The sequence below is a fragment of the Quercus lobata genome, chromosome 5 (assembly GCF_001633185.2).
Source record: "Quercus lobata isolate SW786 chromosome 5, ValleyOak3.0 Primary Assembly, whole genome shotgun sequence".
Lineage (NCBI taxonomy): Eukaryota > Viridiplantae > Streptophyta > Magnoliopsida > Fagales > Fagaceae > Quercus > Quercus lobata.
The window spans coordinates 38,593,646-38,611,184 of record NC_044908.1 but is presented as its reverse complement, the minus strand read 5'-3'; the positions used below and the strand labels follow the sequence as shown (position 1 = coordinate 38,611,184).

The 17,539-nt window shown below is 37.6% G+C and overlaps 2 protein-coding genes across 3 annotated transcripts; one reads left to right on the top strand and one right to left on the bottom strand.

Moving 5' to 3' along the window:
• Window positions 1-848: 848 nt before the first annotated feature.
• On the bottom strand, window positions 849-3,851 carry LOC115990432. Its single transcript, XM_031114266.1, has one exon. The coding sequence runs from the start codon at window positions 3,849-3,851 to the stop codon at window positions 849-851; it is 3,003 nt and encodes a 1,000-aa protein (XP_030970126.1).
• Window positions 3,852-11,169: 7,318 nt separating this feature from the next.
• On the top strand, window positions 11,170-16,808 carry LOC115988427 (internal alternative NAD(P)H-ubiquinone oxidoreductase A1, mitochondrial-like). Of its 2 annotated transcripts, none has more exons than XM_031112004.1 (9): window positions 11,170-11,442; window positions 12,796-13,472; window positions 14,029-14,242; window positions 14,708-14,868; window positions 14,961-15,026; window positions 15,102-15,265; window positions 15,375-15,489; window positions 16,053-16,235; window positions 16,526-16,808. In XM_031112004.1, the coding sequence occupies exons 2-9, from the start codon at window positions 12,891-12,893 to the stop codon at window positions 16,679-16,681; spliced, it is 1,641 nt and encodes a 546-aa protein (XP_030967864.1). In that variant the 5' UTR covers window positions 11,170-11,442; window positions 12,796-12,890; the 3' UTR covers window positions 16,682-16,808. The 2 variants fall into 2 exon arrangements, with proteins under 2 accessions (XP_030967864.1, XP_030967865.1); XM_031112005.1 differs by lacking the exon at window positions 11,170-11,442 and adding an exon at window positions 12,023-12,097 and having other exon boundaries at window positions 16,526-16,681.
• Window positions 16,809-17,539: the final 731 nt, after the last annotated feature.

The window sequence follows — 17,539 nt, the reverse complement described above, 5'->3', positions numbered from 1 at the left end:
CCCATAATGTCGAGTCCCCATTGTGCAAACGGCCAGGGTGCCGTCATAGGTGTCAGCTCTTCGAACAGCTGCCTGATGAAGTTGCTGAACCTCTGGCATTTGTCGCAACATTGGACATAGGTTTGCGCGTCCTTCATCATTGTAGGCCAGTAGTACCCTGCACGGATCAGTTTATGTACCAGTGATCGCGCCCCTGAGTGGTTTCTGCACATACCCTCGTGCACCTCTTTCATTACATAATTCGCCTCTTCTTTGCACAAACACCTCAGGTATGGTCGGGAAAAACCTCTTTTATATAGAATGTCTTTTATCAGCACGAACCGTGAAGCCTGGACCTTCAATTTTCTGGCGGCACCTTTCTCGTCCGGTAACACCCCGACCTTTAGGTAGGTGATTAATGGCGTAGTCCAGTCACACTCAGAGTCTCCAACCTGCATGTTGATTTCGTTATCGATTAATAAGGATGTTTGCACGAACGACAATACCTGTTCGGGGACCACAACAAACTCGACTAATGCAGACTTTGCCAGTTGGTCTGCCCACCCGTTCTCTTCCCGTGGGATTTGAACGAATTCGACTTCAATGCTGCTGATCCGGTACTTCACTTCTTCTGAGTATTTCTTCATTCTATCGTTTTTGCATTCGTAGTCGCCATTGATCTGACTTGTTACAACTTGCGAATCGCAATGGACAATTACGTTCTCTGCTCCCGCGGCCTTTGCGAGGTCTAGTCCTGCTAGCAAGGCCTCATACTCTGCCTCGTTGTTGGTTATTGGAAAGTCCAGGCGGATCATGCATCGTATCGTGTCTCCTCGCGGAGTTTTTATTACAACTCCAGCTCCTCCGGCTCACCTGTTTGAGGACCCGTCTGTGTAGATTTTCCACTGTTCCCTTACTTCTTCCAATCGGTCCTCCCCGAGTGTAAATTCGGCAATGAAGTCAGCAACTGCCTGCCCTTTCATCGCCATCCGTGGGCGGTACTGGATATCAAACTCGCTTAGCTCTATTGCCCACAAGGCCATTCTTCCCGCTGCCTCTGGGCTGTTCATCGCTTTCCTTAGTGGCTTGTCTGTTAAGACAATGATTGTGTGTGCCTGGAAATACGGCTTAAGTCTCCGTGCAGCTATTACTAGCGCAAAAGCCCACTTCTCCATATGGGGGTACCTCTCCTCTGCACCACGGAGTGCACGGCTGGTAAAATAGACAGGTTTTTGTATCCCTTCCTCCTCCCTTACTAAAGCTGCGCTTACTGCGACATGTGAGACTGCTAAGTAAAGGTAGAGTTCTTCACCTTGCACGGATGGACTGAGTAATGGAGGAGATGAGAGATATACTTTTAAATCGTTGAAGGCCGCTTGGCATTCATCCGTCCACTCAAATGACTTTCTTAGGGTTCGGAAGAATGGTAAGCACCTGTCTGTCGCCCTTGAGACGAATCTGTTTAGGGCCGCGATCTTTCCATTTAGACTCTGGACTTCGTTGACCATCCTCGGGGGTTCTAACTCCATAATGGCCCGTACCTTCTCCGGGCTAACTTCTATTCCTCTTTGGGACACCATAAAACCCAGGAATTTTCCCACCGTGACCCCGAACGCGCACTTGCTCGGATTTAGTTTCATGTTGAATGACCGAAGTGTGTTGAACGTTTCGCGGAGGTCGTCTAGATGATCTTTTTCGCGCAGACTTTTGACTAACATGTCATCAACGTAAACCTGAACGTTCCTACCTATTTGGTGCGCAAACATCTTGTTCATTAGCCTCTGGTACGTTGCTCCAGCGTTTTTAAGTCCGAAGGGCATTACCTTGTAGCAGAATAATCCCTGACTGGTGACGAAGGAGGTTTTTTCTTGATCAGATACGTCCATTCGGATTTGGTTGTAGCCCGAGAAGGCATCCATGAAGCTTAGGAGCTGATGTCTTGCAGTTGAATCCACCAGGGTGTCTATCCATGGAAGCGAGTAACTGTCTTTGGGGCAAGCTCTGTTGAGGTCCGTGAAGTCCACACACATTCGCCAATTCCCGTTTGCCTTCTTCACCATAACGACGTTCGCCAGCCAATCGGGATAATACACCTCTCTGATGAAACCTGCCCCCAGTAGCTTCTGAACTTCCTCGGCTATGGCCTTATCCCGTTCCTGGACGAAGGCTCGTTTCTTTTGCCTGACTGGAGGAAAGGAGGGTGACACGTTCAACTTGTGGACCATGACTGATGGGTCGATACCTGGCATGTCTTCATGGTTCCAAGCAAACACGTCTTGGTTACTTTTTAGGAAAGTCGTAATCGTTTGTCGCACCGGCCAACTGGCTAGCGTGCCTATTTTGGTCGTCCGTTCAGGCCGTGCGTCATCCAGTCTAACTTCTTCTAGCTCTTCAACTGGCTCTGCCATTACTTTCTGTTTCCCGATACACATCGTCTGCTGTTGATCCTCCATTTCTATCATGGCAATATAGCATTCTCGGGCAGCAACTTGATTTCCCCGTAGCTCTCCTACCCCGTACTCCGTCGGGAACTTAATCATTAGGTGGTACGTGGAAGTTACCGCCTTCCAGGAATTGAGGGTTGGTCGGCCAAGGATGGCGTTGTAGGCGGACGAGCAGTCGACTACGAGAAATGTTACTTCCTTGGTGATTTGCTGAGGATAGTCACCTGATGTCACCGTTAGAGTTATTGCGCCCAAAGGGAATATTTTTGCGCCTCCAAATCCCACGAGTAGGGCGTTCGTTGGAGACAATAGTTCCTTGTCAATTCTCATCTGCTGGAATGCTGGATAGTACAGGATGTTCGCTGAGCTACCATTGTCGACAAGCACCCGATGCATATTATAATCCCCAATCTGCAGGCTGACTACGAGCGCATCGTCATGAGGATGGTGAAGTCTCCGAGCATCATCCTCTGAAAAATGTATGACGGGGTTACCTATTCGTGGCATCTTCGGTACGGATCCTGTGAGTTGGACGCTATGGACCGTCCTAAGGTAGGTTTTGAGGGCTTTTTTGGAAGACCCGACTGCAACTGTGCCCCCTATTATCATCTGAATGTCCCCTATTGGTGGTCTGGGGCGCTCGTTCTCCCATCGTGGGGTCTGTTCTTCCGGTTTGTAGGTCTTTTCCCTGCTGACGAACCTTTGTAACTTTCCCTGTCTGATCAGTGCCTCAATCTGCTGCTTTAAGTCATAGCAGTTGGCAGTGTCATGCCCGTGGTCCCGGTGAAAGCGACAATACTTGTCCCTTGGTCTTTTGTTTGGATCTCCTTTCAACTTCCCTGGGAATGTCAGTGCTCCTTCATCTTTGATTTGCATTAGTACTTGGTCGATTGGGGCGGTTAATGGTGTGAAATTGGTGAATCTTCCCGTGGGGGGTCTGAAACGCCTTTCATCACGCTGATCCCCGGTTCTAGCGACCTTTCGCCCCCTATCTTGCCGCATATCCTCCTGTCTCTCCCTCTTCTTAGGTTTCTCTTCACGGGCCAATAGTGCGTCTTCCGCATTCATATACTTGGTAGCCCTGTAGAGTACATCCGCCATGGTCTTCAGGTCGTTCTTGTATAAGGAAAACAAGAACTTCCCCTTCCGCAACCCGCTTGTAAACGCGGCTACCAGTATCTTGTCATCCACTTCATCGATCGAAAGGGCTTCTTTGTTGAAACGGGTTATGTAGGCTCGCAACGTCTCGTCTTCTCGCTGCTTTATGCTCATCAAGTACGCGGTGGACCTCTTGTACCGATGTCCGCCAATGAAGTGGGAGGTGAACTGGGCGCTCAACTCCTTGAAAGTATTGATTGAGTTTGGTGTCAGTTTGCTGAACCAGACCCTCGCAGGTCCCTTCAGTGTGGTCGGGAACGCCCTGCACATGATCTCGTCAGGTACCCCCTAAAGGTGCATTAGGGTCTTGAAGGTCTCTAGATGATCAAGGGGGTCCTTGACCCCGTCGTAACTTTCGATATGAGGCATTCGGAACTTTGGTGGCAAGGGGGATGAGTTGACGGACGCAGTGAATGGTGAGTCGGTCCTGTTCACTAAATCGTCAAGGTCGGAGGATACCTACCCCTTGAGGGCGTTCATCATGACCTCCATCTGCTCCTTCATCGCCTGCATCTCCGCGATGATAGGTGGGGGAGTAAGATCTGTGAGAGACGGAAGGCTTTCGTTTTGCCGCTCCTGTCGGCTTGGGATGTTGCTGTCCTCTGGATTCTCCCGCTCCCTCCGCTCGGCACTGTCACCTTCCTGGTTTCGTTCCTGAGGATTAGGTCCTACATCCCTTTGACGTAGCTGTTCCTCCAAATCATGATTCTGCTTTGTGAGTCATTCGACCGCCGTCATGAGGGTCTGGACCTGCCTTTCCAGTGCGGTAGATCTTGGCGGTTCGTCTCCTTGGGCGTTGCTGGTGGTGGCCATTGAACGAGTGAGTACCATGCAACTCTTACGTCCGGGAGGCGACAATCTTTTTCGCGGTTCCCATAGACGGCGCCAACTGATGATGCCGTGAAATCACCAGTGAGCCGCACAATCCACGCTCGCCGCAACTAGCAACCTGCAAAGAAAAAGAAAGTATTCTCGCCGTGGGCACCGGTGTGGTGTCGACCAAATACCCTCCGACGATCAAGTTAGTATTGTTCTCAACTCTAGAGTGCTAGAGAGGGTTTTTTGCGTACCTTGATTTGCGAGAATATTCAAGCTTTTATAGTAGAAGAAGGTCGACTTTTCCTCTTTGGACTAGAAGTCTTTTCCTTGTAGAACTATGAAATCCCTAACGTGATGGGCAAATATTTCCTTGTAGAGCGAGTCTCTTCATTAAGGCGGATCTTCTAGAATTGCCCTAGTGCGAACCACCTGATTTTCTGGGATTCCCTCCGATTCTATACGTGCGTATCAAGCATTGTAGGCGGGGCTAAGCCTTGGGCCTCTGCTTAATGTCGGCCCATGATCCTGAATCCGTCAGGCCCAGATGTTGCACAATTTTTTACCCATCAGAAAGTACTCTGTGAAGACAAGGTATTAGCTGCTGATTGAGTTGGAGAGGAGGGATAGAGCCTCAAGTTCTGATATAAATCCTCCAAAATTCTTTCGGGACCGTACATGGAAGATGGGGGTCCCAAATAAGGTAAAGATTTTTCTATAGTGAGGCGTGTTCCGAAGCTTTACCCACGAGGACAAATCTGCAGAGGAGAAAGGTGTTGGATAATCCTCTACGTAGTCTCTGCTCAAACTATCCGGAGGACACTTTCCACGCTTTAAGGGGCTGTGTGGATCTTCACTTTATTTGGGAACCAATCTTCTGCTAGATTAGAAAAGATTATCCTCAGATAAATTCTTTTGTTGCCATAGTATCTTTGGTAGATCAGCAACCTCTTCAGCTTGAGACTTTTGCTATGGTTGCTTGGTTGGTGTGGTATAGAAGGATTAAGATCCGCCGCAGTGATCCTAGCTTGCCATTAGACAAAAAATTGGAATCAGCTTGTAGCATGTTGACTGAATTTCAGATAAGCCTTGGGTTCAGACACAGCAGAGGGCATGAGCCCAACCTCGGGTTAGATGGTCACCTCTAGTTCGTAATGCAGTCAAGGTAAATTTTGATGGGGCCTTATTTCCGAAATCTACTGAGGCGGGTATTGGGATAGTGATTTGGAATGAAGTTCGGGAAGTTATGGCTGCATTGGCAGAAAAAATTCATCAACCAGCCTCGGTGGAAATTCTGGAATTTCTGGCAGCGTGACGAGCTGTAATGTTTGCAGCAGAGTTAGGTTTTTTGCAGCTTACTTTCAAAGGTGACTCAGAGGTTGTTATTAAAGCTCTTTCTATAGACAATTCTTCCCTCTCTAGTGTAGGTCATATTTCAGGTTCGTTTGAAGCCCACACCTTCTCTCACATTAGTAGGCAAGGCAACATTGTTGCCCATGCCTTAGCAGAGAGAGCTAAACTTTTCGTTTTGTTGGTTGTCTGGAGGATGTTCCACCAGATGTTTTTCATTTGGTAGTTTTAGATTTTCCAATTTAATTTGAATAAAGTACCATTGAGTATGGTTTTCTCAACCAAAAAAAAAAAAAAAAAGTAAAAACCAAAATTAAATATGACCCCAAAATGTATGAACCAAATTTGTATTTTTGCCTTAAATAAATTACTTCATTATGTGGACCAAGCCCTCACAAAAGAGAAGGAAGCCAACAAAGGGAATGAAAGATGAGACTTTGACTGGAGGACAAAAAAATCATTCAATATGTACTTAGGCCCCCTTACAAATTTCACAAATGAGTTTGGAACACTAGTGTGAGATCATTGCATCCATGGTTGGTGACATATGAATAGTGGTGACTCTAGGAATTTTTTTAGGGTGGCCACTAAGAAAAATAAATTATACAAAATTTAATAAAGAGATAAAATGAATATATCAACATCATTAAAAAAAAATGCAAATACATGAAATATTATAATTTTTGTATAGTAACAAGAAAAAAGAAAGAAAAAAAAAAGGATTAATAAGAGATAGAGTAGAAATTGAAAATGCTAAGATGAGGGTAATAAAGTGAGAAAGAGTCCAACATAACAATAGTAAGAAAAATGGAGAGAGAGAGAGAGAGAGAGATTTATTACAAATGCAAGTTGAATTACTAGAGAGCAAAATTATTGCGATTGCAAAGCCAAAAGGAGCATAACTACTGACACCGACAAGGAAAACTCACGACCACAGTATTTCTTTTGGTATCGTATTTTTAAGGGAAAATGAAATTAAAGATTTTTTAAAGTAATAAGTTGAACAAGTTACAAATTTGAATGATTAGGACTTCTTTTATTTTATTTTTATTTTTAAAATTTTTTTCTTGAATAATTTGTTTAGTTTTTGTTGTTTGGTTTAGTCTTATTTTTGTTCGGGTGATTTTTGGTGTTATTTGCGCAATCTTGTTTTTGTTTCTGTTGTTATTTGGGCTTGTTGTAAAGGATAGGTTTCAACTTTGTAATTTACCTTTTTTTTATTGCTATAATTTAAGCCTTTTTTGTTTTTGTTTTTTTTGTTTAAGGGCTTAAGAATTAGAGAAATGTTACATTCATAACATTTTTACAACAAATCATAAATGGTAAGTTGTTATTGGTTCTAATTTAAATTCACAACTTAAATTACTTTTTTTTTCCCGTTCTTAATAATCAATAACAACTTATCACTTAGAATTTGTTTTGAAAGTATTATGAAAATGTTGTAAACATGCATTTCTCTAATAATTATGTTTAGGGGGCCATAATTATTTTTAGAGTAATGTTACATTCACAATATTTTCACAACAAATCTTATGTGACAAGTTGATATTAGTGGGTAAAAAAGTGATATCAGTATTAATCCTATGACTACCTTGAGTTAAACATGGAGCCACCCCTGTGTATGAAAACAAGAACATATATTTTGAGCAAATAACGATCAATTATCTTTGATAAAAAAATAATAATAATGATCAACTATCATTAATGCAGGGCTTCTGTAATCCCTTAAATCCAACAAATTATGATGAGGATTTTCCATTTGGAGATGCATTTTTCAAGAAGTTTAGTAAACCTGGTTGCTGTTAAAAACAAGGTAAAACAAACACACAGTTAGGTAGACAACGATTTTGATCAAGATAGAAAACATTAACAATTTTATTAGATGAGATATGCCCTTAAAGTGGTTGAAGCAATATGAAATTAACCGAGATGTGAGAATGGTATCTCACCAATGAAGTCTCCAAAGGCCAAAAATGTGTTATTATGATTTTCTTTGAGAAATAAAAAAATAAAAAAAAATAAAAAATAAAAAATAAAAAAATTGTGTTATTTGATTGGGTATCGAGATATTATAACAAAGTGACCCATGCCATGCGAAGAAGAAGGCATATAATCAATTACAATTAATAGAGGATAAAGCAAACCAGAGGATTTATATTGACTTTTCTTAGGAGAAGTATTGAGCCATTTTGTATAATCTTTGAGATTTCTTTATTAAATGAAAGGTAAAAGGATTTTTTAATCATCTTAAAATCATTGGTTGAAATAGGTATTATTTGTATGAAATTTAAAAGGAAGATGCAACTTTTTTTTTTTTAATTTTATTTTATTGAGATCTAAACCCTTTTTTTTATATAAGAAAAAGACTATGCAATATTATTAAGAAGCTAAAGAATGATCTGCTTTCTTGGCTAAGGCATAAGCTCCACAGTCTAACCGGTTTTATTTTAAGACAAAATTTAGTTACAAAATTAGTTGTAACTTTAGGCTATATAATCTTATTCGATATATTTTTATTGGAGGTGAATATTGACAAGTCCACTAATGGATTACATGTTCTTCTTATATCCTCCATACTTGCAAAAAAAAAAACTAAAGATAAATAACAACGTCATTAATAAACTGTTTAAATTGTAAATTTTTATAGTTCAAAATTATGCATAAAATATAAATTTATAACTTATATAGTAAATAATATCATATTGACATAAAATTTGACATGTGTATCAAGAATCTAAAGAACATGCAATTTAATGGTTAGATTTTCAAAATATGTTATAATGTTTATTTTATTGATTAAAGTTGTAACTTTAGATTATAACTAATTTTGTAATTAAACTTTTTCCTTTATCTATATAAATATATATATATATATATATATATAATCGAAACTTTTGAAACTCCCACAAATTTCCACATCAGCACAATATTAAAAAAAAATAAACATAAAAAAAAAAAAACATAATAAAAGTTTTCTAAAACCCGATGCTCTACCTTTCCCTTTCGTGATGCTCTGCCATCTCTTCCCTACCTTCCTCTACCAGTTCCTCCTCTACCAACTCCTCCTCGATCAGGCCCATGGCAAACCAACAGTAAAGCATCGCATCGCATCTAAAGACCCATAGACACAAAAGCTTTGAAAAACCCGACTTTTTTCTCTCCAACGTCTCTTATGCTCTTTGATAACTTCTTAACTCTTCGACAACTTCAGAAGCCAGAAATACTTCTTTAGAATTATCCAAAATCTGCCAATCTGATGCTTCTCTTTTTGTATCTTGGTCTCTTCTCTTCTTCTCCGTTGTTTTTTGTGAGCTTTGCAATACAATTTTTTCATCGTGGTCTTTGCGTGTTCCTCTACTCTCAGTCTTCTTTGTTTTTTCTATCAGATCTTTCTCTATTGGTTACCGCTTCTCTCTATTGGTTTTTGAAATTTGCTTTGGGTTATCAAGTTATGAATGATGAAAGGTAAAAAGAGCCAACTGCCAAGACTTTTATTTTGCAAATTTTGAAATGTAAGTACATATTGGAAGAGAGCATGTGGAGGATATAATATGAAGATTAAGAAAATAAATAAAACCTAAAAGCAACAGAGAATGAGTGGAGGTGAAAAAACGTTAGTTATAAAAAATGAAAAAAAAAAAATTGTTGTCAAATGTTAGGTACTTTGGTACTCGAGATGAGATATGTGTAACAAAAATATTGTTAGAGATATTACAAATTGGGTTTTACTAAAGTATGGTGTTAGGGTATGTATTAGTAAACCATTTAAAAAAAAAAATTTGGCGAAAAATTAAGTAGCTTGAAGAAGTTGAGAAAAGAGAAGAGACTAAGAAAGGGAAGAAATACATTCTTGAAAAGTATTGGATAAAGCTTGAAGATGTAAGCACAATTGTATATTTGTTCTATTTACTGGGTTTTTTGTAATACTTATTAAACCAAATGTAAGAGCACATTATGATTATAGTAATATATTACTTCATAATATTTGTATTTATCTTATTTTTAATATTACTTCATAATATTACATGTTTCATCTTATATTAGAACCAATTTAGTTTTCAATAATTGAAATTTGAGAAATGTTTAAACTTGAACATGTTAACATTTGATTTAATTTAAAACAAACCTATGCATCGCACGTGTTAGTGATTAGTTTTATTGAAATCTAAATCATGATTGGTCCTTTGGTTGTGGCTTTGAAATTGAACCTGGTCCAAATTCCAACTGAGGCTGGAGCCAGTCTAGCCGTGGGCCATGGCTGCAATTCAACAGCAAAATCTAGCCGTGGGCCATGGCTGCAATTCAACAGCAAAGTGTATAAATATAGGCAACGGTGCTCTTAAATTTAATGACACGATTTTAGGAATAAATCTTTTATATTAACAATAGTGACCCCAAGATCCTGGAAGGACTGATATTTGATAGTTGATAAGACAAAACCGACAGTAATATTTGGAGGGTTATATATTATGTTTGGAGGTTAAAATTATTTTTGGAAGAAATAATACATCTACCTATTGATTATTTTCATGATAAATTTTAGGTGTTTATGAATATAAATAAAAAAGTAATGTTAATAGTTATTACACTTTAAAATAAGTAACAATTTATCACTTAATTTTTTTTGTAAAGTTGTTGCAAAAGTATTGTAGGGCAGCATTATTTTATTTTGGATGGACCAAAATTCTTGAGTAGGATGACCAATAACTTTCTGAAGGGTAGACAAAACAAATTAGTTTAAAAATAATTATTTATATAAATATTTTTTTTTGACAATTCAAGTGGAGCCGCAGCTGAATATGACATCTAAAATTGTAATAATATATATATATATATATATATATATATATAAGAGGGTTATCCTTCTCATCAAAAGTTGTTCATACAATAAACACCTCAAAGATTTGTTAGGATGAGAATAATCTCGATTGTGAGGTCCGTGGTAGCATTTTCAACTAAATTTCTCATTTTTGGGCCAAAAAGAAGGAGAATAGACAAATGCAGTCGCCGGATTAGACTCTCTCTGAGTCCCTGTTAATGTTAGAATTTTTTTTTTTTGATATATATTAATGTTATAATTTTTAATTTTAATAGCAGGTGTTAAATAATTTTCAAATGAATTTATTATTAAAGAAATTCTGTAGGGTAAAAGTTTTAACATAGTAACATACGAAGATCCAATCCAAAAATATATGATACAGTCATACAGCATATATAGCAGAGCAGGTACAGCTCACGTGGTCAAACAACATTAGGTCAAAACTGCTGTTTCGTTGTTAACTTTGGACGAAAAGAAGAGAATTGTCTTTGCAAATTGGAATTTTCAAACGACGCGGAGATATTTTAATTTTATACTTTATAATTTATATAATATAAAAAATATATATTTTCCATTGTAAAAAAAATAATAGTGTCCAAACTCCAAAGTCCGAACCAACAACTTTGGACAGAAACACATTTTCCTTCCTCGAACTTCCCACTTTCTTTCTTGCGTCTCAAGTCGCTCGCTCTCTCTCTCTCTCTCTTATTATATATGTAATGTAAGTAAGACTCGTTCTTATTAGTCGACGTTAAAAGTAGTAGTACCACTTTGGCCGCCACGCCCAAACCCAACAATCTTGGACAACAATTCTGTTCCAAATTTCTTTTTTCCTTCATCCTTCGTCTGCTGCATACAAAAAAAGAAAAAGAAAAAGTAACGCTCTTTCTTCTTGATATTCATAATTTATTAATGTATCTCTCGTTATGCTCTTTTCTTTTTGGTTCATCAACATCTATGTATTATGTTTTTTTTTTTGGTTAAAGGATCTGTGAAAAGGTTTTTTTTTTTCCTTTTCCTAAAGGTGTGTGTTTTATGTGTTTGTCAAAATGCTTGTTGTTCTTGTAATTTCATTTTTGGTAGCTTATTTTACTCTTTTTTTTTATTTTTTTTTATTGTAAACAAAAAAAATTGATCTCCATGTAAAAAAATCACACATTCGAATCGTAGTAGTAAAAATAATATCTCATCGTAGTTACTGTGTAGTAAAATAATATCCCCTTTGGTCTATTGATCTTTCGTTACGAAGAATATTCCTGATAAATTGGTTTTCTTATTATTATATACGTTTATTAACCTTTTTTTTTTAGTAGTCCTAATTACACGGGAGATTCCGTAAATTTAGGCACTCTGGACCATCTCCAGATTTTACGGAAACTTGAAAAAGAACTTGACTAATATTGGTACTGGGTGAAATTTGGTTTAATATATATACCTGCTTGATCTTGATCATCATACTGTGATGCCAACTTGCTTTTCTTCTTAATTTTCAATCTTTTTGCTTAGAGCAAGTGATTCACGTTGTCCAATGGTTGGTAATTTATGTCTCTAGAATTGCCAATCCTCCTTCATTTCTAAAAGTTTTTGTTTTTGTTTTTTTTTTTTTTTTTTTTTTTAGAGGGGTAGATTTGTAAGTTGATTATTTTTTTTTCTTGTTGCTTGTATACATGGCTCAGAATTGTGAGAAATGCCCAACTGAACCTGTGTGCATGTCCTGATTGTGAATATATGAAGCTCCCATCTTTTTGGACTCTGGGCATCTTGGCCATTTATTACGTTTCATGAATGAATTAAGAGGTTAATTGCATAAATCTGTTCAGTTTTACAATTGTATTAATCAAGTCATGTTTGATGTAATTTGAAAAAGTGTAAGTTGCATGAAATGCACCTATTACTATTTAAGCGTGGTTGGTTATGTAGGAAAAGCTCTTGTTTATGTCTCTAGTTAATTTTTATAATTTTACCCAAAAAAAAAAAATCTTTGTATCTACCATCGGCTGATGAGCGTAGCCAAGTTGGTTTTTGTTTTCTTGTCAGGAAGTAGCCTTAGAAAGAATCGTTGTTTTATTTCTAAAATTGTGTTGCTTGAACAAGTCCTCTAACAACATATTGGCTTTATGTATTCAAATCAGCTGCTACATATATATATATATAGATCTGCCTGTTGATGGATCATTCTATCATAGTTGCAATTTGCATTGCTTATTTCTCTTGTCTTCTTTGGTGTAGGTTCAATAGTTCAAGCCTTTTGAATCTGGTTCTTAATATAAGATCAAAGGGTATCAGGTGTTGCTATAATAAACATCCGGTACTACTCTCATCAAATGGCATTGGCAAGGGTTGCTAGGAGTGGCTTGAGAAGGTCAGGAGGCTCCTTTGGCGGTAACAGAACTGAGGATGTATTCTGTGAGGGTGTATCACCTTGCCAATGTTCCATGCCTTCCCTTGAAAATGTCAGGGAATACATTAATCTGTCATACTTTTCCAGCACTAAAAATGTAAATCACATGAGATTTTGGAGCAGGGGGATAAGGGTAATGCCACATTATCATTCTCCTGCTGCTGAGATGGTAGCAGAAGTGTCTGATTCAGAGTATGATGAGCCAAGGTATCCAGGACTAGAAGCAACCAAGCCTGGTGAAAAGCCAAGGGTTGTTGTCCTTGGAACTGGGTGGGCTGCTTGTCGATTCCTTAAGGGACTGGACACCAAGATTTATGATGCTGTTTGCGTATCACCTAGGAATCACATGGTCTTTACTCCTTTACTTGCTTCAACTTGTGTTGGAACCCTGGAATTCCGGTCTGTTGCTGAACCTGTTAGTAGGATACAGTCTGCATTAGCAACAAGTCCTAATTCTCACTTCTATCTAGCTTCTTGCATTGACATTGACACCGACAAACATGAGGTAAGTGAATGTTCCTACCACCTTTATACATTTTATAGTATCTTTGCATTGTTTTCTTCTTTTTCTCCTTGAGGGACGTAATAATAAATAGTATTCCCAAATATATTTATTAACCTAAAGAAATGCATACTCATGCAAACGGTTTTCCATTTTGGTAAAATTTACAGGCGGAGTAGTTTAGCTTGTCCACAATTTTCACATGTAATGGTCCACTCAATTGATGTGCTTCTAACTGACATAGAAGCAACAATTTCAACTTTGATAATGACAGCACCCCAAAACATATTGATATTTCACAACAAAACCACAATAGGTCATGCGTGTCATTTCTGTTCAAATTACTGCTTGTTCTGTATCAAAACTACATTATTTCAAACTGTAATTTGAGAGCCATATTATCATTTCTACTCTTCCATCTTAGCAACTACAGGATAAAACAGTGGAGATGGAGTACCAGCATCATCATTGATTCTGGCAATGGAAAATACACGTCTCCTCTAGCTCATTCTGAATTCACTGTAACAATTAATTTAATGCTGTGCTTTTATGTAATCAGGTGTACTGTGAGACCGTTAGCAATGGTGGATTACCTAGTGAACCTTACCAATTTAAAATTGCCTATGACAAGCTTGTCATTGCTGCCGGGGCTGAGCCCTTGACTTTTGGAATCAAGGGGGTGTATGAAAATGCATTTTTCCTTCGTGAGGTGAACCATGCCCAAGAAATAAGGAAGAAGCTTCTCTTGAACTTGATGCTCTCTGAAAATCCAGGTAAGTGTTATTTATTTATTAAAAGATTTGAAACTCTTGAAGGCTCTTTTTGATTCTCCATAATAATTGGCCAATAAAAATGCCCAACTTGATTTATTTATCAGGCCTCTTAAACTTTCTCCTTTAAATACACTTATTAATTTTGAGAAGCAGAGTAGAGGTGTTTTGATAAGAGAAGCTAAACCTATATGTTGAGTTTGTTCTCCCAATTGGTTTTCCCTTTTTCTTAAATGTATTTTCTTTCTTCCTTTCCAAGCATCATGCTTTATTTGAAATGTGAAATGGGCCTATACTCGCCTCGATCCTTTTATCAATTTACTATTTAGACCTTTTTGTGGATAAACTTCATCAAAATGCTTCTTGAAGGGACTGGTGTTTAGTTTTTTTTTTTTTTTTAAATAATCTCTTAACCAATATTTTTCCTTTTTTAAGTTTTAAGTTTTAATGTATAGTTTATTATTGCAGGCATATCAGAAGAAGAGAAGAAACGGTTGTTACATTGTGTTGTTATTGGAGGTGGCCCTACAGGGGTGGAGTTCAGCGGAGAATTGAGTGATTTTATAATGAGAGATGTTCGTGAGCGGTATACTCATGTCAAGGATTATATCCAAGTCACACTCATAGAGGTTCTTATATGCAACTTCTTTCCATGTTTATTTATCAATTGTGTAGAGATGAAATATGACTATTTATTAATTTTGATTTCTTCTTTGAACAGGCAAATGAGATTTTGTCATCCTTTGATGTCGGTCTACGTCAGTATGCAACAAAACACCTAACCAAGGTAAATCGATTTTGTTAGAGGGTGTTTCTTTATGGTACTCAGAACTATCTCTGACATTTAAAACTTATCCATCAGAGTGGCGTTCACCTTATGCGAGGTGTTGTGAAAGAGGTGCATCCCAAGAAGATAGTTCTCAATGATGGGACTGATGTTCCATATGGCCTTTTGGTCTGGTCTACTGGCGTTGGTCCTTCCAATTTTGTGAAATCGCTGAATCTTCCCGAGTCCCCAGGTGGAAGGTATGTGCATTAGGAATCCCTTGTTATCTATTATGGATGGTAGGTATGTGCATTAGGAATCCCTTGTTATCTATTATGGATGGTGTTAATTAACTTATGGGTATTGTAGGATTGGTGTTGATGAATGGTTGCGGGTTCCCTCTGTGGAAGATGTGTTTGCACTTGGAGATTGTGCTGGTTTTCTTGAACAGACAGGCAAGCCAGTTCTTCCAGCTCTAGCACAGGTTAGATTTTCTGTTTTAACTTGTACAAACTCTTCATTTTTCAAGTCTATACTCCCTTCGCTCTTTGCAATATTGCATATTTCACTTAAACAACTTCCCCATTTAAAATATTTCCACCTGTAAAGACAAAATGTAAGAATTGCTTATTGCAAATTATTATTATTTTTTTATGGCAAGTGATAATTGTAGTTTATGTGACAATGTAACATGCTATTGAAGTCAGAATTATGAAGGAACGCAAACAGTAAAAAGATAGATGTTATACACTGGATTTGAGTAACTTGCTTTTCTTGTCTCCAAATATCATCTTAGGCACTGATCATGGGGGCAGTGGGACTCCAAATGAAACACTTGCTTGTTCAACTTGTTAGTTTTGAAACACAACATTAAACTAGTGGTATTGCCACAAAAATATAAAAACAAATGTTGTTCATTGAAAGAAGAAGAATTACGACACTGTTACATAAAGAAGAATTTCAAGAAAGCATCAAAATTCTTCAATAATTGCGGGAGATTAACACGCAAAACAATGTTTGAAGTTGCATAAATTTATGTGTGAACAGGTTGCAGAAAGGGAAGGTAAATATTTGGCAGAGTTGTTTAACAAAAAAATTGGGAAGAAGAATGGGGGGAAGGCATTATCTGCAAAAGACATCCCTCTTGGAGAACCTTTTGTGTACAAGCATCTTGGAAGCATGGCATCAGTAGGCCGTTATAAGGCACTAGTGGATCTACGCCAATCTAAGGTAAAATAAATGAGTCATGCTAACGAGTGCCCTAAGGGCACTTGTTAACAATTCATTTTTAGAAAATTTTGACATCACTTTTATGGGAAATGAAAAAAGTTGTCAAAACATTAATTGTTTTTTTTTTTTTTCCTTTTTCATAAAAACTTTTTTTAACTGGATTCTTAACCAATGCCCTAAGGGCACTCATTAGCATTTCCCAAAATAAATTTATAAATCAAAAATCAAATTTTTATCTAAATCTTATTTGGAATAACAGAAACATTATTATTACACTTCCAATTTGACAGGATGCAAAAGGCGTATCCCATGCTGGATTTGTAAGCTGGCTGATTTGGCGTTCAGCCTATCTTACACGTGTTGTCAGTTGGAGAAACAGGTTTTATGTGGCAATGAACTGGGCAACCACACTAGTCTTCGGCAGAGATAACTCCAGAATAGGTTGACACAAAATCAGTGCTTTGCTAGCAAGCTCTTGGTGATATATATTTGTTTTTTTTTGTTTTTTTTTTTTTCAAGGCATTGAGACAATTTGTGGAATTTTGTTAAAGCATCCAATTTTAAGTTTGACTTTGTTAACAAATTTCCACTGAACTTGTTGGTTGTGTTTGGAAATCTAAACTAGAAAGGGTGAAAGAGGCAAAACCCAAATATATGAATCCTATTCTTTTAGAATTAACCTCCTTCATAGTTCTCAAGTTAACATCAACCCACTACTACTGGATTGAATTTCTCTAAGTTGGCAATAATTTGAAATAGATACCAAAATGGTAAATAGTTAATGACTCAATATTTGTTTAAATTTTAATAATGTGATCTAGTTCAACTCACATATTTCAAAATTGATGAATAAATTTAAGAACTTCACGAAATTAGCCTAAAAACTTTTAAGATCTCTCTCTCTCTCTAGAATAAAGATAAAGAGGAAATCTAAACATCCACTGGCCCCTTTCCAGGGTAATTAATTTTGACCACCTCTTCAGGAGGGTTATTGTGACAAAAGAGCATTAGAATTACATTTAAGTGCCCACTTAGCTAGAGTATCATCGTGTTTGTTTAGACAACACAATATATAATCTAACAAAAAGAATAGGAGAAGTCTGTAGCGTACAAACATTGAGTACAGAGATGCCCTGGATTATGTTATTTTTAAGTTATATTCAGATTAAAATCAACTTTGTGTGTCCACTCTACAAAAATAAGTACTTGTGGAATGTGAGATAAGGCACTGGATTCAAATCTTCAAAAGGAACTTCACACACATCTATATTAAGTTAGAATATAATTTTTATATTGGAAAAAAA

Coding starts and splice junctions, on each gene's coding strand:
- LOC115988427 (XM_031112004.1), top strand. CDS start 12,891: ATGGCATTGGCAAGGGTTGCTAGGAGTGGCTTGAGAAGGTCAGGAGGC. Junction 15,027..15,101: donor CAACAAAACACCTAACCAAG/GTAAATCGATTT, acceptor CTTATCCATCAG/AGTGGCGTTCACCTTATGCG. Junction 16,236..16,525: donor TGGATCTACGCCAATCTAAG/GTAAAATAAATG, acceptor CCAATTTGACAG/GATGCAAAAGGCGTATCCCA.
- LOC115990432 (XM_031114266.1), bottom strand. CDS start 3,851: ATGTGCAGGGCGTTCCCGACCACACTGAAGGGACCTGCGAGGGTCTGG.